We start from the raw sequence: 22,840 nt of genomic DNA, 5'->3' as shown, positions 1-22,840 counted from the left end.
CATTATTGATCCGTTCTAGGTCAGCAATATACCTGGCCTTGAATTTGAATTTCTTGCCCAGGTTTCCTTTCTTTTATTTTGCCGATCCGAGAATGAATTCCGATTGATTGTATAAAATAACAGATTAGAAAGGAGGGGAGCACACATGGTACCCATGGGGATGACTACTTCCTACCTCAATGTCTCATACCCAAGTTTTAAATGGACGCGTTATCGATGAAGTCGAGCATTTTATATTTTGTTTCCTCAGATAGTATTAGGCCTCATTTTTTTATAACTTATCCTTTTAGAAGTATATTCCATAGTTTGAGCTCATAATGGTAACATATTTTAAATCTGGCATTGCCTTGTTCATCGACCCTTTTTTATAATGTTCTGTTGTAGTTTCTTTTTCTCAAAAGTTTTGTCGGTTAGTAGGGAATTAGGGAATAGGGAGTTTGCCATTTTGGGTCGTACTGGATACAATTTGAAAAAAATCAAATGTTTTGAACAAAAGAGGAATGGGCAAAAGTTGACAGTACTGATGCGTGGTTCTGCCATATTTCCTCCTCAGTTTATAAAATGGCCTTACATGTGGCATTGTTTGATGTCATGTGTACAAAGTCCCTTGATCAAACAACTAATGTTGTCACAGTTGGCGTGAACCAGCCAGACCAAACTCCCCTAGTCACTTGCTGATTGAGTGCAGGAAATAATAAAGAATGTAATTAGAGGTACGTCTGTCTTGACCGCCCGGAATGTCCTGCTGTTACCATATATCTTCTCCTTTGTAGAGGTCCAAGGCTGTTTTCTGTTTGACGAATTGTTTTCCCAATAAACGAATCGTTCTGTGTGGTCGACACATAACAAGGGCGTCTTGCTGAGTAAACGATGTCTGTCAAAAATAACAGAAACGTCAAAATTAAGGGACTACTGAGAAATTATACAAAAGGCCCTCATGGTATTCCTGGTTTTGAAAAAGGGTCCAGCAACCTGTGCTATTCATAATGGGTGACGAGTGGTCAGTGGTCAGAATCGGTGACTTGTATAAAAACATGTGATCGTACTCGACAGTTGGCATCGTTTACTCGCTTTGTTAATCCCTGGACTGTCCGGTCAAGACTCGATTATTTACAGGCTACCGTTATCTAGCTGGAATATTATGTGTGTTTCAACAACAAACGATGTCCAATCTAAAATAATCTAAAGATACCCGGACATCGACATGCAAAACAAGATTATGAGGAGGTACTCTATTTGGATTTATACTTAGCTTTCCATCAGTCGAGGGGGTTCGAATCTCGGTTGGCCCCGATTATGTTTCTCGGTTCGTCAGCACCATACCCGTGCTCGTGGGTTTCACCGAAGTGGTAAACGTCTGAGACCTGCTTCACTTCGGGCTCCCCCCCCCCTCCCCCCCCCCCCCCCCCAACACACACACACATTAAGCTGACACGCTGTGGTACAACTGGTATAATGTTAAAAGCGGCGTTCAACCCAACTCACTCACTCACTCCATCAGTCGAGGTTTGTTGACAGGGAACGTTTATGTCACGTCGTATTAGAATGTCATACAGGTGATAGCGCCTTACGACCAACACAGAATGGAGATTGGTAGGCATCCAACAATCAGTGAACGTATAGTTACGTCTGTCGCCTGATTTGTCATACATACTTTCCTTATGGATGGTTGGGTGTTGGTGAAGCTTTTTCCAGCAATTTGCATAATGCTTGGTGGACAATTGACCTGAATGTGTTATCATGATGATACAAGCGAGGGCACCCACAACCAGCACCGCGTACAGCACATAGTACTTCTCGGAAGACTTCATGTCTAGGCCATACATCGGTAATCACCTGTAACACAATGTCCCTCTTGACGTCATGTAATTACTAATAATTCGTTTAATTTCGTAAACAAATACGGTATGTACACTTTGTTTGGCAGTTTAGACCGGCTTGAACGTTCATAAATCCATACTTACGTTGCTCTTACAGGTACATATATATGTCTGACGCATAGCATTTATTTATTTAATCAAGGAGTAAGTATATACTCCGAAACGCTGTGTTCCTCATAATAAATTGATTATCAATAACTGCTCTTCCTTATGAGTGTCAAATTTCAATGCCACTGATAGACTTAATATAAAACGTGTTCTTAAAAAAATAGTAGCAAATGAGAGTTGTTCAACACATAACAGGAGCAGGTCAAGTCACATGGATGGTACATACGTACTGGGTTGTTGTCGTTAGGCCAGTCTGATACATGTGTATGTAGCCGTCCCGTGCAACATGGATGGTACATGCTTACTTGGTAGTTGTCGTTAGGCCAGTCTGATACATGTGTATGTAGCCGTCCCGTGCAACATGGATGGTACATGCTTACTTGGAAGTTGTCGTTAGGCCAGTCTGATACATGTGTATGTAGCCGTCCCGTGCAACATGGATGGTACATGCTTACTTGGAAGTTGTCGTTAGGCCAGTCTGATACATGTGTATGTAGCCGTCCCGTGCAACATGGATGGTACATACTTACTTGGAAGTTGTCGTTAGGCCAGTCTGATACATGTGTATGTAGCCGTCCCGTGCAACATGGATGGTACATGCTTACTTGGTAGTTGTCGTTAGGCCAGTCTGATACATGTGTATGTAGCCGTCCCGTGCAACATGGATGGTACATGCTTACTTGGAAGTTGTCGTTAGGCCAGTCTGATACATGTGTATGTAGCCGTCCCGTGCAACATGGATGGTACATACTTACTTGGAAGTTGTCGTTAGGCCAGTCTGATACATGTGTATGTAGCCGTCCCGTGCAACATGGATGGTACATGCTTACTTGGAAGTTGTCGTTAGGCCAGTCTGATACATGTGTATGTAGCCGTCCCGTGCAACATGGATGGTACATGCTTACTTGGAAGTTGTCGTTAGGCCAGTCTGATACATGTGTATGTAGCCGTCCCGTGCAACATGGATGGTACATGCTTACTTGGTAGTTGTCGTTAGGCCAGTCTGATACATGTGTATGTAGCCGTCCCGTGCAACATGGATGGTACATGCTTACTTGGAAGTTGTCGTTAGGCCAGTCTGATACATGTGTATGTAGCCGTCCCGTGCAACATGGATGGTACATACTTACTTGGAAGTTGTCGTTAGGCCAGTCTGATACATGTGTATGTAGCCGTCCCGTGCAACATGGATGGTACATGCTTACTTGGAAGTTGTCGTTAGGCCAGTCTGATACATGTGTATGTAGCCGTCCCGTGCAACATGGATGGTACATGCTTACTTGGAAGTTGTCGTTAGGCCAGTCTGATACATGTGTATGTAGCCGTCCCGTGCAACATGGATGGTACATACTTACTGGGTAGTTGTCGTTAGACAAGTCTGATACATGTGTATGTAGCCGTCCCGTGCAACATGGATGGTATATACTTACTTGGTAGTTGTCGTTAGACAAGTGTAATAAATGTGTATGTAGCCGTCCCGTGCAACATGGATGGTATATACTTACTTGGTAGTTGTCGTTAGACCAGTCTGATACATGTGTATGTAGCCGTCCCGTGCAACATGGATGGTATATACTTACTTGGTAGTTGTCGTTAGACCAGTCTAATAAATGTGTATGTAGCCTTCCCGTGCATTCCGGTTTGGGACAACTCGTTATTTCGTCCAGGTGAATGAGCATGTAGGGTACATGTATTTCCTTCCCTTGTTTCGTGCTTGCTATACCCTTTCTAAAGATAAGACATAATTCTATCCTTTCTGTCAAGATCGCATGAATATTCCTTCTGTTTCGATATAATTCTCGATATACTGGCATAATGTTAAAAGTGGCGTTAAAACTCAACTCACTCACTCACTCACATTGCACAACTCATTGCGCAGCACATTGCACAACACATTGCACAGCACATTGCGCAACACATTGCAAAACACATTGTGCAGCACATTGCACAACGTATTGCACAAATCATTGCGATAGTTCTGAACCAAGAATACATTAGTTAAAAACTGTTTAAAAGAAAATATTTTATTGAGCTTCTAGCCAGGCTACAATATGTTATACAATTTATGAATATTCTCCTTCTATAAATGCACAAATAATGAAAAACATTCCCCAAATAACATTCACTTGGTAGGCATTTTCATGGTATTTTAAAATGGTTCAACTAATATCTAAGAGCAATTGGTATCCGAGTAATACTATAAATCTTGAAATCAATAGGACTGTGAAAAATGCGAGTGGCCTTTGTTTCTAGTAGTTAAACAGCGCATGTGTATCTCAAAATGACTTTCAACAATAAGTATAACATAACAAATTGCACACACTCTCCGTACATTACCCCAAGACATATTTACATGCACATGAGTGATCCAATTGAACAGCATACAAATAGTTCAAGACATACATAGAGCGAAATAAGGTGTTGTGCCAAATGTGTGGTGAGGTGCGGTGACATTGGGTTTAACGACGCGTTCAGGGTAATTGCACTTATATGGCGACGTGCATGATCGTGTGTGGCTGCTTAGTCCGATTTTATAGTGCTGGCCCACTGAGATACCATGCTGCAGTTTAAATTGAATACCCTACTCAGGCATAGTATACTGACTCCGAACCGACCAGTCCTTGTTTTAGCCCCTTAATGCCGAGCGCCAGACAGGGTAACAACAAATACACTATTTTAACATATTTTGGAATGACGCGGGCGGCCGGGGATCGAACCCCCCACCTCCCGATCTCCGAGCGGACGCTCTACCACGAGACCACAGGGCCTGACACCCAATACCATCCGCGCATGAACGTTGACTTTCCGCAAGTCGTGGCATTGCATAACCATTATTATTTACGGTTGACAAACGCGATTGTGTAGCACCTGATCGCAAAGCAATCAATGTGTGCTGTTCACATAAACACATATGTGAGTATCATGCTTCCAACAAACAAGGAAACACAGGCGGATTTGTCGCTGTGACGTTATGCCATGGGTCTGTCACTCTCCTTTCCATTCGTTATTGTAAAAAAAATATGGAGATGTAAGTTCAATATAAATGAAGAATTCAATACTTTGCTCAGATTTAATGTTCATGGAATACTTTCATTCTAATCATGTTTCTCTATTTGTGTGATTATTTCTTTGTTGTTTCCACGCCGCGCCAGTGTGAGCATATTTTCCCCTGTGGGTGATTCCAGGAAGAGATCTGCCTCATGATCCACCAGTAGCCGGAAGACATCAGCATGTCCACACACAGCCGCCATCATCACCGGTGTCCAGCCATGGCGACCACGGACATTGACGTCATAGGATGGGAGCAGATACTCCACACATAGTCTGTTCCCTCCTCGACAGGCCAGATGTAGTAAACTGTCTCCATCCTGATCTGTCTGAACCAGGTCAGTACTCCCTCGACTGTAGGTCTTCAGGAATACTACTTCACCCCTGACCAGGGACTTCATTAGCTCATTCCACGGTGCCACTTGTTTGACTTGTTTTCTGTCCAGTTGTTTTATGATTTGTCTGTTACCGAGTTTCAGGGCGAGAGTAAGGGCATCGTCTCCCGTGTTGTCAACTGAAGTCAGATCCGCTCCTCTACTGGTCAGGTATTTGACAACTGCAGCTTTTCTGTGCAGTACAGCCGTCATGACGGTTGTGAGGCCCATATTGTCCTTTGAGTTGACATCAAAATCAGCTATGATATGTTTCAACATTGCAAGCTGTCCGTGATGACATGCAAGATGTAGTAGAGTGTGTCCGTCATTGTCCACCAGAGTATGGTCAGCACCACGGGACATCAAATATCTGTAGACAGCAATGTGGCCTCCACAGACTGCTCGCATCAGAGGAATCTCGCCATTCCTTCCCCTGGTGTTGATGTCAAAGCTGTCAATCACCTCCTTAACAATGGCTAGATTACCCCCAAGACAGGCTGCATGAAGAACAATATCATTTTCAGAGGCCGTTAATGATTGATTACCCCCATTACTTGTAATCAGATCATAAGCTTCCTTCTTCCTACTGAGAGCTCCCATCATTAATGGTGTCAATCCATCTTCTCCAGGTCTGTTCATGTCAAACAGTGGTATGAGATGCTCTATGATGAACGTATTTCCACCCCGGCATGCAAGATGAAGAATGGTGTTACTGTAGTCATCAGGCAGTGTGAGATCAGCTTTCTTTGAAACCAGAAAGTCAAACACATCCTTCTTCCCAACCAATGCTGCAACCATGACTGGAGTCCGACCATTCTTTCCCCGAGTGTTAACATCTACTTTTGACAGAAGTGATTCTACAATGGATATATTTCCCCCTTCACATGCCAAGTGGAGGATTGTGTCACGATATTCATTGAAAAGGGACATGGAAGCTTCCCTTGAAGAAATAAGTTCAAACGCATCTTTCTTTCCAGACCAGGCTGCAGACATCAAAGTTGTCAAATCGTCTTTTCCACGACAATTTATCTCAAACTTTCCCCCTATCAGATATTTCACAATTGAGCAATTCCCACCCTGACTGGCAAGGTGAAGTATGGTATCATTGTTATCATCAATTGTTGTGAGATCAGCTTTCTTTCCCACAAGAAGTGTGAAAACATCGGCATTGCCTGCCCAAGCAGACTTCATAACCCCTGTTCTCCCAAGGTTTCCCTGACTGTTCTTATCAGCTTTTGGCAGTAGATCTTTCACTATGGTTCTGTTTCCTCCGATACATCCTAAATGAAATACAGAGTTGTTGTAGTCATCTTCCAGGGAGAGATCAGCACCATTTGACACAAGCAGGCGGAACACATCACTGTCTCCATTGACAGCCGCAAACATCACTGGCGTCCAGCCATTGCCTCCACGACTGTTGATGTTAAACTGTGGGAGTAGGTATTTCACAATGGAGGCATTTCCGCTGTGACATGCAAGATGGAGGAGATTGTTACCACTGTCATCAGTCAGTTCAATATTCACTTTCTCTTTCACAAGCAGGTCAAATACATCCTTCCTGCCATTCACAGCTGCCTTCATAACTGGTGTCCAGCCATGTTTTCCCGGCCTATTGATGTCAAGCTGTGTAAGTAGATACTCTAAAATAGATGTATTATCCGGCTGGCAAGCCACATGAAGGATGCTGTTGTTGTCATCATCAGTCAGGTTGATGTCTGCATTCTTTGTCAAAAGAAGGTCGAATGTTTTCTTCTTTCCAGATGATACTGAACACATTATTGGTGTGTGACCATGTTTTCCATGGGAATTCACATCCGTGAATGGCAGAAGATGTCCCACAATGGAATTTCCTCCCCACTCACATGCCAGATGTATCGCATTCCTGATGTTGGTATCTCTTAATCTATTGTCAGCTTTGTGTTTCAAAAGAACATCCAAAACATCCTTCTTCCCAGCAAACACTGCACACACAAGTGGTGTCCAGCCATGCATTCCTCGAGTGTTGATGTCAATTTTATGTTCTTTAAGTAGATATTCTACACTGGCAGTTGTTCCATTCTCAATGGCCAAATGTAATAGGCTGTTGTTGTTGCTGTCACATAGTTCTATATCAGCTTTGTGTTTCACCAGGAGTTTCAAACTTTCCATCTGTCCGGAGACAACTGCGAACATAGCAGGCGTCCAACCATTCAACCCACGTCTATTGATGTCACAGTGAGGAACAAGTTGCTTCAGGATATTATTGTTCCCATTGAAGCATACACAATGGAAGATGTTGTGCATATCATCATGAGACAGAGAAGTGGGATCTTTAATCATTTGAGATAATTTGTCAGCTATTTCTTTCCTTTTATATATGGGATGCATGATGTATTCACTTAAAGCCCCACTGGCAAGATAATCAGCCATTCTGTCAACAATGGTTTCACTGTAGGCCCCTGAGAAAGGAATAATGAGCTGGTGTGTTTCGACGGCAGCCATGTCTGCTTGCTGATCCTGTACATGCTCAAAGAGGAACTTAATACTGCAATGTTTACGGATAAATTCTGGATCAATACTAAACAAGACAGAAGCACAGACATCATAAATCATTGAATGGGAAAATGTTATTAAGTTTCCTTCTGTCAAAAGCGAACCACATAAACTTCTGACAGCCTCATCTACATCTTGTCTGGTTGATGTCTTCACAAAGGACAGAGCTGCCTTGATGTGGACATCCAGGTCTGGGTTGTCAGATTCAGTCTCCAGCTGACTTAGGTTCAGCTGCCCGTCACACAGGAGCACCAGGATTAGGGCAGCTGAGTGGTCATCCCTTCTATTAATCACTGTATCAAGTTCCCGTTTAAGATAGAATACAGGATGTTCCCAAAACGTTTCATCTTGTTCTTGAAAGGCAGCATAACTGGAGAACAATTTGCAAATAAGAGGAAATCCAACAGTTTGTTCATCACATGCACCAAGTTCGATCTCATCCACTTCTGCTTTGCATTTGTAATGGTGTTTATGTTTCATCCATATTTCTTTCTTCTCCTCCGGTGTGTAAGACAATAATGCTTTTGCAGAGTTATTGAAAAACCAAATTGGATGACCTTCAAGTTTTAACATTGCATGTTCTAGTGCGGAGGTTTCTGTGGTGAATATGAGGTACATGTCTGACTGATTGTCTCTTCTTTCTTCCTCTCCCGACTCCTGCTGCATACTCTCATATCGTCTCTCAGACCTGTCCTTGCACTGTGCTAGGTACAGATGGAGGTCATACAGAAGGTGTTTAAAACGAGGCACATCCATATGGGACCCTGCCTTCTGAAATATGTCATCAAATATCACACATACATCATGGCCTTGCCAGTCAGACAAGTTTACTTGTGCGAGATCATCAACCAGTACCAGCTCATACCCCTGCTTCCTGTATTCAGCTCCCAGCATCAGGGCCATGGATGTTTTACCTTCACCCGGAGCACCACTGATGGTCACATGATGGAACGTCTCCAACATTTCTCTCACTTTCTTAAAGTTTTCAGTTTCCACAAACAATGTTCGTGTATTGTTTATCTCTCGGTCAATTGGATCTGTACAGGAAGAAACACGATTATGTAAAGACAATTGAAATGTAAATAATAGACATCAAGTAAGTGAGATTAGTATATCAATGTTATTTATATTGTCATTACAGTTTATATCACATTTGATTTGGATATATGTACGTTGTTCAATACAATTGTTATAATTCATGCTACAGTGTGAAAAGCAGTTTGTATGTACCTGGCTCCATGCGTTGTTCATCCAGACCATGTCCCAATTCTGGTAAAAAAATAAGAACCACAGCTGACATACCTACTCATGTACAGTTCAGAAAAACGAATGTGGTGATGTATGACTACAGAATGCCCTTGTCAAAATATACACTTAAAGCAAAAAGAGGACCATGTACGTATATATAGCGCTACACACGTATGTAGGGTGTCATTGTTGGTTTTGTCACTTTCGAGGAATGTTGATTGATCTCCGTGAACAATTATGTCTGTCGATCTTATTGTTTCTGCTTATGATACAGTTTTGGTCTACTTGATTCAATCATTGTTTGTGTATGAACTAGTGATACTAGGTAATGGAATTCCGCAAACTGACAGACGCCAAGACACGTTCTGTGTAAAACCAACTTATTTGTATTATACTTTGTAGTTTCTGCTACTTTTATCAAGCAAGTGATTAATATCAAGGTGACCTATGGTATGATTTATACTCACTGCCAAAGGCCGCTCTACTTCTTTCCATTAAGGGAACTAAAACATAGAATATGTCCAGATCAGATATACCTTTACTGAACAATTGGCTATACACTATATACCTGTAGTGGAATACGAGATGTTATCCGGAAAAAAATATGAGCACATTATTAGAACTACTATATACCCAGGTCAGATAAAATGCATTCACAAGGTTATACACCAGGGGTATCCCAAAAGCCGGTGTAGTCATTAAGTTCAATTTGATGTTGAATAGTTCATTATGGTGATTCATTCCCACATGGTAAAGCGTCGGTGGTCCAACAGAAGGTCGGTGGTACGATCCCTGTCCTAGTCATAACCAAACTGTGTTATACGTTGGTACTTGCGTTACTCTGCCTGACACTAGACACTAAGGGCACAAAACAAGGACGGTGGGCTTGGGGCAGTATACTCCACCTGAACGTGGTATTCATGTTAAAATTTAACGTTGTATCTCAGTTGGCCAGCACTATAACAGACTCACGAAACTGTACTCGCAGACGGACGTACATGTAAGAACGCACGTGAATGTACATTGCTCCATACATGTACGTGCAACAATTTACGTGCAAACGCGAGGTTCAATCCCCAGTTCACCTCACCTCAAAAGGCATCAGTGGACATATAAAAAGCAGAGCTATCACTTAGATTTACCAATGTGAAACAAAATTATCAGCAAACGCATACAAGTGCTACTACCACTTATAATGACCAATGTGACACAACAAGAATCAGAGTACCCATAAACTAAATGAAACAGTGTATCAGGGTACACGTAAAAGTAGCACTATCACTTGTATTCACCCACTTGAAACAAAGTAATGCGATGAAAATTAATGCCAAGGAATACAGTTCATAACTTTGAAAAGATCAAATGATACCGATGTGTAGTACAACTACATCTGCTAAAACGTGTTTGCATATGGCTCAGAATATGTTTTGATAGCATCAGTCTATGGTATGCAAGTTTGGCTTGATGCTACCAACTAACCCTAGTACACAAGTTGCATCTCGTCCCAATATACATACCCACTGTTAAAGTTTCAGATCAACTTAGAGTGTCTTATGACATCAATATAATATCAAGGTTATGATTTAATTTGCGCTGACGCTGAAGACATTAACCAATAACTGTCTTGAGGGCCGCAACTATTATATGTGAACATATATGCCCAGTGTACAGTTAAGCAATATTCAAGTTACTTTAATGTACTTACTGTCTTCCGGGGACCTGTGAACAAAAACAAAGTTCCCAACTACAATGGATACTACAATGGATGGATGACTCTTGTGTTACACATACAATCAGTGAAGTAAAACATAATATCAGGGAATACTGGTCTCTTATCCCGGCTACATATTCCGATGATGCATACCATGCACGATGTATGTTATATCAGAAACTAAACTTGAGTGGTGATATTTTATGAGATATTTTAGCCTTCGTGACGTGATATCTTTGCATAATCATTGGTCATAGTATTACCTGCCATCGCCGTTTTTTCTTCTCTTTTTCCGTTTTCTTCTGCAAAGAATCACAATTATTAGAGCTGCTGAAATTCAATTTTAATGATGAATGAAGTGCTTAAATATTAATATCTTTCCTCGTAGCTGTGATATTGGTAAAAAATCAAGAACACGGAATATTCCCTTCATTAATAAAACAATTGTTTCGTATAATACCAACGGATAGGAATGAAATTTCGACCGTGAAGATCTGGGTAAAGTGTATCTCGTGAATAGCCACACCGTTATTTATGAATGCGTTATTCTGTCAGGTCTACACTCACACTATAAATGCCACCACTACGACTGTGACAAGGCAGATTATGATGATGATGATGATGGGGACAATAATCACGACTAGGTCCGTGTATTTCCCAGGCCTAGGTGTAGATGCCCGTGGTGTCGGTGACGTTGAGTGCGTTGAAACCACTACTTATGAAAACAAAACAAAAATAACTTACAAATCTAAGGTCAATCAAATATTATTATAATTATTATTATGAAACAATATTTTACATATCCAGCATGTTAATCGAAGCATGTTGTAAATGTGATCAAAGCCGGGGTATTGCTTTCAAGTTCTTTTTTGAACATATGCCAACCCCAGTCTAATGTCAAATTTGCTTTTGTACTTATTTGTGACCGGCAGCTCATTAATTAATTCATATTTCCTTGTCAAATTGTAATATCAAAAGAAAACATTCATATAATTGTACCGGTGACCTGTCGTCCAAGGCATATTCCGGAGGCTTCACAGAAAACTATGATAGTTGAACCCTGGTGTATATTTCTAGTTTTGACAGTACCATACTCATACTCAAAGTTTTCTCCAAAGTGATGGGCGTCTCCACATCAAGCTGACACGCCGTGATATGACTCTAATAATATTCACAGCAACAGCAAACCAAACTCGCTAACTTTTAAGAACATGCAAGTCCCGAATGACACAGTAGACATCCCCACCTGTTGTGATATTGCAGAAGTCTCCTCTGTAGGTTCCATCACAGCCAAAACTACACAGACCATTCTGCCGGTTGCATGTGTTCTTTTCGCAGTGGCTGCTACAAGGTAGAACACACATATCGCCATGCCACCCACGCATGCATCCCTCAGAACACTTCCCAGTCAACTTGTGGCAGTGCTGGAGATTCCTGGCTTCATTGACAATACAACGTTCAGGGCAGGCTTTTTCGCACTGATCTCCCCATCTTCCCCATACACAATTCGTCTGTCCATACACTTGTGATGCTGAAATTACATAGGGAAGAATGAACTTTAATCTTAAACAGTCGACTCACTGTTAAGAAATACTTCGTAAAATATATGAAATAAGGTTCGTTTGTTTGTTCGTTTCTTTGCTGCTTTGATGGCGGTCTGTAAATAATCGAGTCTGGACCAGACAATCCAGTGATTGACATAGTGATCCTTAAGTGAGATACGATGACATGTATCATCCAAGACAGCAAGCCTGACCTCCCCATCTCGTCTGCCGCCACTTACGGCAAACATTGGTTGCTGAAGACCTATTTTTCCCCGGATCTTCACGGGTTTATAAATATAGACGTCCTAATCAATGTACCAATGTCATGGAGGAGAATGATGAAACTTAGATCGTAGTTTAAGTGCAAAACATAACCTTATACTGTGAAGGACATCGTGAACTATTACAATACACAAGGAAATGACCAGGGAGAAACATGGAGAATACTTGTCAGGCAGGGTTTCATCGTGCTACAGTTGTTGTAACGCCTTCCATATTACCAGCAGAGTTTCAGAATTACCTCGCGTGAATGACAGTAGAATGATTTACCATTTGTTTAATTTTGGCAGATAATCCTACATATCCTAGTGAGTGAGTGGGTTGGGTTTAACGCCGTTTTTAGCAGTATTCCAGTTATATAGCGGCGTGTCAGCTTAATATGGGAGGAAAGCCTGAAGTGATGCGGGTCTCAGACGTTTACCACTTCGGTGAAACCCGATATGTACCCGAGGTGTGACGCCTGTACTCTAACACATTGTACCCGAGGTGTGACGCCTGTACTCATACACACTGTACCCGAGGTGTAAGGCCTGTACTCCTACACACTGTGCCCGAGGTGTGAGGCCTGTACTCCCACACACTGTATCCGAGGTGTGAGGCCTGTACTCCCACACACTGTATCCGAGGTGTGAGGCCTGTACTCCCACACACTGTATCCGAGGTGTGAGGCCTGTACTCCTACACACTGTATCCGTTGTGTGAGCCCTGTACTCCTACACACTGTATCCGAGGTGTGAGGCCTGTACTCCTACACACTGTATCCGAGGTGTGAGGCCTGTACTCCCACACACTGTATCCCAGGTGTGAGGCCTGTACTCCTACACACTGTATCCGAGGTGTGAGGCCTGTACTCCTACACACTGTGACCGGGGTGTGACGCCTGTACTCCTACACACAGTACCCGATTTGTGAGGCCTGTATTCCTACACACTGTTCCGTTGTGTGAGCCCTGTACTCCTACACACTGTATCCGAGGTGTGAGGCCTGTACTCCTACACACTGTATCCGAGTCGTGAGGCCTGTACTCCCACACACTGTATCTGAGGTGTGAGGCCTGTACTCCTACACACTGTATCCGAGGTGTGAGGCCTGTACTCCTATACACTGTATCCGAGGTGTCAGACCTGTACTCCTACACACAGTACCCGAGGTGTGAGGCCTGTACTCCTATACACTGTATCCGAGGTGTGAGGCCTGTACTCCTATACACTGTATCCGAGGTGTGAGGCCTGTACTCCTACACACAGTACCCGAGGTGTGAGGCCTGTACTCCTATACACTGTATCCGAGGTGTCAGACCTGTACTCCTACATACTGTATCCCAGGTGTAAGGCCTGCAGTCCAACACAGCGTACCCAGGGTGGTTAGCCTGTATTCATGCACACTGTGTCCGAGGTGTAAGGCATGTACTCCTACACACTGTTCCGTTGTGTGAGCCCTGTACTCCTATACACTGTACTCGAGGTGTAAGCCCTGTACTCCTACACACTGTATCCTAGGTGTAAGGCCTGCAATCAAACACACCGTACCCAGGGTGGTTAGCCTGTACCCCTACACACTGAAACCAAGGTGTGAGGCCTGTACCCTACACACTGTTCCGTTGTGTGAGCCCTGTACTCCTACACACTGTACCCGAGGTGTGAGGCCTGTACTCCTACACACTGTTCCGTTGTGTGGGGCCTGTACTCCTACACACTGTACACGAGGTGTGAGGCCTGTACTCCTATACACTGTCCCCGAGGTGTTAGGTATGTCCTCCTACACACTGTATCCGAGGTGTGACGCCTGTACTCCTACACGCAATACCCGAGATGTGAGGCCAGTACTTCTACACACAGTACCCGAGGCGTGAGGCCAGTACTTCTACATACAGTACCCGAGATGTAAGGCGAGTTCTTCTACATACAGTACCCGAGAAGTATGGCGAGTACTTCTACACACTGTACCCGAGGTATGAGGCCAGTACTTTTACACACGGTACCCGAGTCGTGAGACCAGTACTTCTACACAATGTACCCGAGACGTAAGGCGAGCACTTCTACACAATGTACCCGAGGCGTGAGGCCAGTACTTCTACACACAGTACCCGAGATGTAAGGCCAATACTTCTACATAAAGTACCCGAGATGTAAGGCCAGTACTTCTACATACAGTACCCGAGAAGTATGGCGAATACTTCTACACACTGTACCCGAGGTATGAGGCCAGTACTTTTACACACGGTACCCGAGTCGTGAGACCAGTACTTCTACACACAGTACCCGAGATGTAAGGCCAGTACTTCTACACACTGTACCCGAGATGTGAGGCGAGTACTTCTACACACATCACCCGAGATGTAAGGCTTGTACGTCTACACACTGTGCCCGAGGTGTGAGGCCAGTACTTCTACACACAGTACCCGATATGTAAGGCCAGTACTTATACACACAGTACCCGAGATGTAAGGCTTGTACGTCTACACACTGTGCCCGAGGTGTGAGGCCAGTACTTCTACACACTGTACCCGAGACGTAAGGCGAGTACTTCTACACACTGTACCCGAAATGTAAGGTCAGTACTTCTACACACTGTACCCGAGATGTAAGGCCAGTACTTGTACACACTGTACCCGAGATGTAGGGTTTGTACTTCTACACACTGTACACAGGGTGTAAGGCCAGTACTTCTACACACTGTACACAGGGTGTAAGGCCAGTACTTCTACACACTGTACCCGAGATGTAAGGCCAGTACTTGTACACACTGTACCCGAGATGTAGGGTTTGTACTTCTACACACTGTACACAGGGTGTAAGGCCGGTACTTCTACACACTGTACACAGGGTGTAAGGCCAGTACTTCTACACACAGTACCCGAGATGTAAGGCCAGTACTTGTACACACTGTACCCGAGGTGTGAGGCCAGTACTTCCTGACACTATCCCCGCATATAAGGCGAGTACTTCTACACATTATCCCCGCATATGAGGCGAGTACTTCTACACACTATCCACGCATATATGGCGAGTACTTCTACACACTGTATACGGGGTTTGATGCCTGTACTTCTGCACACTCCTACGATAAGTCTGATGAATACTTGCGAAATAATTATTAAATCAGCACTTTAAATAACGCTCATACTTTCATTCAGCGTTCAAAGGTTCACCCAGTGTGGCCTTCTGTGGAGGTTTCTACTGCTATAGGTCAACCCAGTGTGGCCTTCTGTTGAGGTTTCTACTGCTATAGGTTCACCCAGTGTGGCCTTCTGTGGAGGTTTCTACTGCTATAGGTTCACCCAGTGTGGCCTTCTGTGGAGGTTTCTACTGCTATAGGTCAACCCAGTGTGGCCTTCTGTGGAGGTTTCTACTGCTATAGGTCAACCCAGTGTGGCCTTCTGTGGAGGTTTCTACTGCTATAGGTCAACCCAGTGTGGCCTTCTGTGGAGGTTTCTACTGCTATAGGTCAACCATCACTTGCCAGGATACACACAGGTACATAAGGTTAATGACGATGTGATGTGTGTAATCCCCACGCACTTCATTTTAATCCCTCGAGTCAGGCTGGTTATATTATCCGTATTTCTAACCTACTCAAACTCTAACCTGCTTTCCTCCAAACTGAAACTACACATTGCCCATGACTCGCGATGTGTGTGTGGGATGACAACAAGACAGCAATGGATTCCGTTTCCTGAATCATGTGAACTATAACTTGTCCTCAATTAAATCAACATTGTCACTTGATGCGGAAATAGTCAACTCACAACAACACGTGACCATGAATATGAAACTTCAGCAGGATGTGATTCATCAATAGTGTAGGCTGTAAAGTAGACTGACATACATAGTGAGTGAGCGATTTTGGCTTAACGCCGCTTTTAACAGTATTCCAGTTATATCACGGCGTGTTAGCTTAATGAGAGAGAAAAGCCAAAAGTGATGCAGATCTCAGACGTTTACCATTTCGGTTAAACCCACGAGCACGGGTATTGTGCTGACAAACCTAGAAACATAATCGGGGCGAACCTGGATTCGAACCCACAATCTTAGGTTTCTGGCATGCCCAAGGGACGCAAATCTGCACAGCGAATCGCGGCGACTTAGACGACTGGGCCCCCCGTGCCCCCCATGACATATCTAACTGGAACATGTAAAGTAGCCCGGCAGTTTTCACTGAGCGATGGTCCCAAGTCTATGACAATAAACCAAACCATGTCTTTGGTTCTATGAACAAAGGAACAAACGAGCCATGACTCTCATGTTATTCACGTGAGGTAAGTGTGGTGTTCCGCTGGTAACATGGAAGTTACAACAGCTGTGTCACTATTAGAATGCATTCATGTGATAAATAACGCTTATGGGCGTATGGATGACATCTGGTCCAATGGAATCCCGGAATATCATGTACTCTCAATGTTTTCAAGTATTGCAATCGTTCCAATGCCCCTCCCAGTATACAACGTATGCTTTGCACTTAAACTATGATCTAAGCTTTTACATAAAATAAAACTTCCATGACATTGATACATCGATGAGGACGACTATATTAAAACATATATATATATATATATATTACACGTGGTTACATTTATCGTCAGTTGCATCGCATGTAAGAATACTTCATATACATTTTAGGAGATTAATGTACTCACATGTTAACACGAGAACTGCCCCAAGCCACATTGTTGCTGACAAGACTACCGCATTCTTCTCCGGCATCATGCGTCTGAAAACAACAAACATGAGAAAAGTAAAACTCAGTTTTCTCTCAACGGGTGGCGTTGGGCACGCAAGAAACCTATAATTGTGGGTTCGAATCCTGGTTCGCCCGGATTATGTTTCTAGGTTCGTCAGCACCATACCCGTGCTCTTGAGTTTCACTGAAGTGGTAAACGTCTGAGACCTGCATCACCTCGGGCTTTCCTCCCACATTAAGCTGACATATCAGTGGAATACTGTTAAAAGCGGCGTTAAACCCAACTCACTCACTCACTCAACGAAGCAGCCAGGTCTCGTCACACGAGGCCATCGAGAGCATCAACGATCCTTTGCCTCATGTGTTTGCCTGTGTTTCTCTGCAAGTCTACTGATAACAAAAGCTGATAACTGAAACATAATACATTATCCTCTAGTGGAGAGGTCGTCGTGCCCTCCATGTTCGTGTGTATGTCCCGAGGCGGTCTGCTCCAGTAAACCCTGATAATGGGAACACTGCTCTAGAACGTTGGCAGCAACCTTGTTCAAATCGTAAAGACAACATTTTTCTTGTCAGTGGAGTCAGTTGCTGTCTGTTCAGTCAAATACAGTAAACTACGGTTATAACGAACACGCTTATAACGAACTGACGGATATAACGCACTTACGGTTTCGTCCCGACTATTTGCTGTAGTTATTATGTGTATATGCTTATAACGAACTACGGTTATAACGAACTAAAATTAGTTGTCCCTTTGCGTTTGTTATAACCGTACTCTACTGAATAATGTTGTTTGTCAATAGAGCATACAGCGTCTAGATCTAGAAACAACGGACAACACACGGCAGATCAGATTCCTCCTTAAATGAAAGGATCATTATTTTTTACCATAAGGACAACAACAGCTAAAAAGCAATGAATGCTGAATATGGATATTACAGAGACGTCACTGTAACCAGCGGACATCCCAGGTAAAGGTTAATTAAGCAGCATACAATCTCAAACACACATATGCCTAAATTTCTGTGAGAAACTTACCACAGCATGGAGATCGGTGTTAATCTGTGTCACACATCTCAGGCAATAGTGTGTTTAATTATTCTAATGTATTCCATCTTAACAGGAAGAAGATGAGATCGTCTCTAATAGTTAGTAACTTTAGAAATCATGCATGAACTCATCTAGTGAATCTTTGATAAATTAAGTACTGGGGTTTATTTTGAAAGGAGTATAAATACATTTGACATATCTGTATATTTACACTGGTGGAAACAACAACTACACTTGTTTTCAAAGAACTGTTATCAACAATTCCCTGCAGCCAAAGCAAACGGAGCGTACTACAAAACGTCTGAGCTTCTTTCATCCGTCGTCAGTAAACATACAGAGGTGGAGAGATAAATGCATTTACATCAACACTGCCCCAAGCCACACTATTGCTGACATAACTACCGCATTCTTCCCATTGATCCTACTTCTGTAACGACGAAGACAATGCAAACAGTTTCACCAGCTTCCTGTTCAACTAGAGCAAAGCATTCACACTTCCAATAAACGGGTACTCAGTTTGATGCCTCGAACAGGTGAGGTGATATGAAAGCTTGACGTCACCCAGCTTTGTGTGACACAATTGGTATGGACTAAATATTGTACACGTCCATTCACATATGACACTGACAACTGACGTTAACCCAAAGAGCTTGCATTCAAAATTAAAAATAGTGTATTCCTGACGTGGAGCTTGCTTTGGTAGAGGGTATAGAATGCCAACAGCAACCGGCGTCATTGAAGAACTGCTTTAGTGTGTGGCGAGATTCGCTGACTTCTTCTTACGTCACTGGAGTACTCTGTGTATTCCTGACATATCGAATTGGCACAACAGTGTATTCCTGACATATCGGTGTGGAGCTTGCTTTGGTAGAGGGTATAGAGTGCCAACAACACCCGGCGTCATTGCCGAATTGGCACAACAGTTACCCAGAGACAATGCCATAGCTTCACGCACACATGGCACCCGTTACAATGCCTAGTGCTAGACTTACACTGTGCTCCGGATAGTGTATGGCTCCAAGCCTTCCTATTATCCAAGCCGTTGGTCGCCTTTTACGGCAAGTATGGGTTGCTGAAGATCTATTCTTTCCCGGATCTTCACGGGTCGGCACATGATGTAGGTGTGTTGGATCAAACACATATTATAGGCACGATGTCTGTAACACTGTTCCCTGGACGCCAGGATGCAACATTGACAGAATCTCTATCAAACATACATTTCTGTTAGCTGTTTACATCTGATGACCTGTTTGGTGAGCGATACGTAGGTGTATATCATGCCATACATTATTAAAGCCAAACCACACTTTTACACTATTAACACTAGCTGTGATCTATTTCCCTATTCGTATCCTATGTAATGTTTGTTTGTCTTCTGTGTATAGGGGTAGGTCGGGTAGCCTAGTGGTTAAAGCGTTAGCTCGTCACGTCGAAGACCCGGGTTCGATTCCCGACATGGGTACAATGGTGCCCCCACCATGGTATTGCTGGAATATTGCTAAAAGTGGCGTAAAACCATACTTACTTACACACTCGGTGTATAGTGGGGTTCGTTTTCCGTACTGTTTACACACAACGTGATAAATAGTCACCTATGGTTGTCAAACATATGCACGCTGCCCAACCTCTTTTGTCTACTTCTAATACACATGCAGTGTTCACTCATGTTTGTCCATATCCTTGCAAATATAACTTAGGTAAGGAGAAATCAAATTTAAAATTACCCAATTGGCATCTAGATTACATAAAAACAGTAAAAAACATACCTAACGTGTTTGTCCACACATGTTCAAGTTACAAATACAGCCTTGTGAAAACGCATGTGACGAAATACTATGTTCGACAGTGTTTTAGAATAGTGTATTTTCTTCATTCATAACATGTATGCTCCTATATTTAACCATACCAAAAGTCACAAACAACCCGAACAAGATAAGGGCATATCCTTTACGACGGTTGCTATCTTCAGTACACGGTGTGTACATTCCCAGCAACAAGATAAGGGCGTATCCGTTACGACGGTTGCTATTTTCAGTACACGGTTTGAACATTCCCAGCAACCAGTAACGGGCGTTGAGGGTAAACAGTGTCTGCTCCATGTTGTTATGATAGTATTACCCGGAAGAAGTGAACCGACTCGTACACTGAAACATGTCAAGCGTGTTTTTAATATGCCGCTTGTGTTCGGCGACGATCTATCAGGGCCCTGATCGTGGTGTATATTGTACAGGGTGGTCTGACGCCCGAAATACGAAAATAAACTCAAGGGACGGCCAGTAGTTCGTTATAAGCATATATACAGCATAAATACAGCAAATTGCCGGGACCAAAAAATGAATTCGTTATATCCATCAGTTCGTTATAAGCGTGTTCGTTATAACCGTAGTTTACTGTACATCGACATGTTTCATAAACACGTCTATAATCTGGCAGACACCGGTTTGGTGATCAGCACGTTCCTGCACAACACACACCATGTTCTCCTCAGACTTCGTAGCCTTGACCTATTGAACTATAACCTATGAACCACTCCCACAACAGGCCCCAGTCAATCACTAAGAACACAGCAGCTATACCACGTGGTGGCACGAGTTAGACTCTGTCCCCAGCAAATTATCCTTGTCAGAAGATGGGTGAAATGGATCAGAGGTCATTTTGGTTGATTGTTTCTCATCGTGATCCATGAGCGTGCTACGATGCTCATTACATCAAAAGGCATCACGCGACTATCAAACCTTGTTTGATCAAGGCTACAACAATCAAGGCATCAGCAAAGCTTTCAAAACGTATTATGACAGACGTGTGGAGAGCATTTCCAAATTTGACGCATCAGTGATATAATTGATAGCAATTCATTCCCTTGTTTTGAATGACACCAATTGTCTCTGTGAATTTGCAGATGGAAAAGGAGAGGCAGAATAACTCCGTTATACCCCGCTTAAAAGCAAAAAAAACGCATGCTTTTTGCGAGCAAATGGATGTCACGTGACCTAGCGCAAGCTCACCTCAGCTCAATCGCAGCTGTTTTCTATCAGTTTTGAATTTATTTGAAATATTTTACAATGTCATATTAAAACTTGGCTCGGGGTATAAAACCTAATGACGCATAAAACCCCATGTACCCCGAGTGATCCTGCTACAACTTCTACTGTTGACGGTCACGCGTTCAAGTGACGCCAGTTACGATAGACATTCCTTCCGAATCTGTATGAGATGACATATCAAAACCATGAACCGAAAAAATGACGACGAATAACATAAGCAACTCACCAACATCATAAACAATGCTACGCCCTGTGATGCACATGTCTCCGATATCACAGAGAGCCTACCTATCAGGTGACCTCCCTTTTGTAATCTACATAGCATAGGCTTGTAGGCTTTGTGGTGTCACTGCATGAACAACCGCAGATCTAGGCCACAGGTATATTGCGCTATGCTTTACTATACAGACACGCGGTATATACTATTCAACACGTGAAACCAAACAATATGACGACGAATGACATAAGATGCTTACCAACATCACAGGAGAACATGATGTGTGTGTTTCTGTATCCCATTAAGGCTGTCGAACAGGACCCCCTTGTATCATACATACACCAGGGTGAATGTAGGCTCTATGCCTTGTCACTGCATGACTGACTAACTTCTCAAGCAGGTCACGTGTACCTTCGCTAGCTGTATATATACTAGATATGTAGCTATCAATATTCAATTTGTGATAGGGAATCTGAGATTAGGAGCCTTCTCATAGTCTATTCAGCACATTTTTACGTCCTGCTTGCCTATATTAGCAGCATATATTTACCCATGCCTGCCTATACCAGCATATAGCCATTAGCAGCATATATTTCCCCCCTGTGTGCCTATAAAAACAGCATACCACCTGCTTGTCTATAGTAACATCATATATTTACCCTTTGCTTACTAGAAGCACATATTTACGCCCCCCCCCCCCCCCCCCCCCCCGCGATTGTATATACTAGCAGCCTACATGTATATTTACCCCCTGCTTGCCTTTACTAAACGTATACATTTACCTTCTGCTTCCTATAGTAACAACATATATTTACCCCCTGCTTGCCTACACCATCAACACATATTTACGCCCATGATTGCATATACTAGCAGCATATATTTACTTCCTGCTTGCCTATACTAGCAGCACATATTTAACCCCCATGATTGCATATGCTAGCAGCATATATTTACGTCCTGCTTGCCTATAGTAACACCATATATTTACCTCCCGCTTGCTTATATTAGCAGCACATACTTACCCACTGCTTGCCTATACTAGCAGCATATATTTACCCCCTGCATGCCTATACAAGCAGCATATATTTACCCCTGCATGCCTATACTAGCAGCATAACGTCAGCT

At 43.0% G+C, this 22,840-nt stretch overlaps 1 protein-coding gene across 17 annotated transcripts; it reads right to left on the bottom strand.

Moving 5' to 3' along the window:
- Window positions 1–4,710: 4,710 nt before the first annotated feature.
- On the bottom strand, window positions 4,711–22,092 carry LOC124126640 (serine/threonine-protein phosphatase 6 regulatory ankyrin repeat subunit B-like). Of its 17 annotated transcripts, none has more exons than XM_048396538.1 (9): window positions 21,975–22,092; window positions 17,361–17,434; window positions 12,148–12,438; window positions 11,469–11,616; window positions 11,165–11,203; window positions 10,896–10,909; window positions 9,658–9,693; window positions 9,173–9,211; window positions 4,712–8,979 (listed from the first exon to the last, which is right to left on the bottom strand). In XM_048396538.1, the coding sequence occupies exons 2-9, from the start codon at window positions 17,428–17,430 to the stop codon at window positions 5,084–5,086; spliced, it is 4,533 nt and encodes a 1,510-aa protein (XP_048252495.1). In that variant the 5' UTR covers window positions 17,431–17,434; window positions 21,975–22,092; the 3' UTR covers window positions 4,712–5,083. The 17 variants fall into 17 exon arrangements, with proteins under 17 accessions (XP_048252509.1, XP_048252510.1, XP_048252495.1 ...); XM_048396539.1 differs by lacking the exon at window positions 21,975–22,092 and adding an exon at window positions 21,725–21,808; XM_048396547.1 differs by lacking the exon at window positions 21,975–22,092 and adding an exon at window positions 20,361–20,651.
- Window positions 22,093–22,840: the final 748 nt, after the last annotated feature.

This window comes from Haliotis rufescens, unplaced genomic scaffold, assembly GCF_023055435.1.
Source record: "Haliotis rufescens isolate VD_foot unplaced genomic scaffold, xgHalRufe1.0.p SCAF_150, whole genome shotgun sequence".
Classification (NCBI taxonomy): Eukaryota; Metazoa; Mollusca; class Gastropoda; order Lepetellida; family Haliotidae; genus Haliotis; species Haliotis rufescens.
This window is presented reverse-complemented; position numbering and strand designations above follow the sequence as displayed.

What these genes read in the sequence shown, in the direction of transcription:
- LOC124126640 (XM_048396538.1), bottom strand. Translation starts at nt 17,430, where the DNA reads ATGATGCCGGAGAAGAATGCGGTAGTCTTGTCAGCAACAATGTGGCTT. An exon ending in AAGTAGAGCGGCCTTTGGCA is followed by an intron (nt 9,212 to 9,657) that starts GTGAGTATAAAT and finishes TTTTTTTACCAG; the next exon opens with AATTGGGACATGGTCTGGAT. An exon ending in TGAACAACGCATGGAGCCAG is followed by an intron (nt 8,980 to 9,172) that starts GTACATACAAAC and finishes CTTCCTGTACAG; the next exon opens with ATCCAATTGACCGAGAGATA.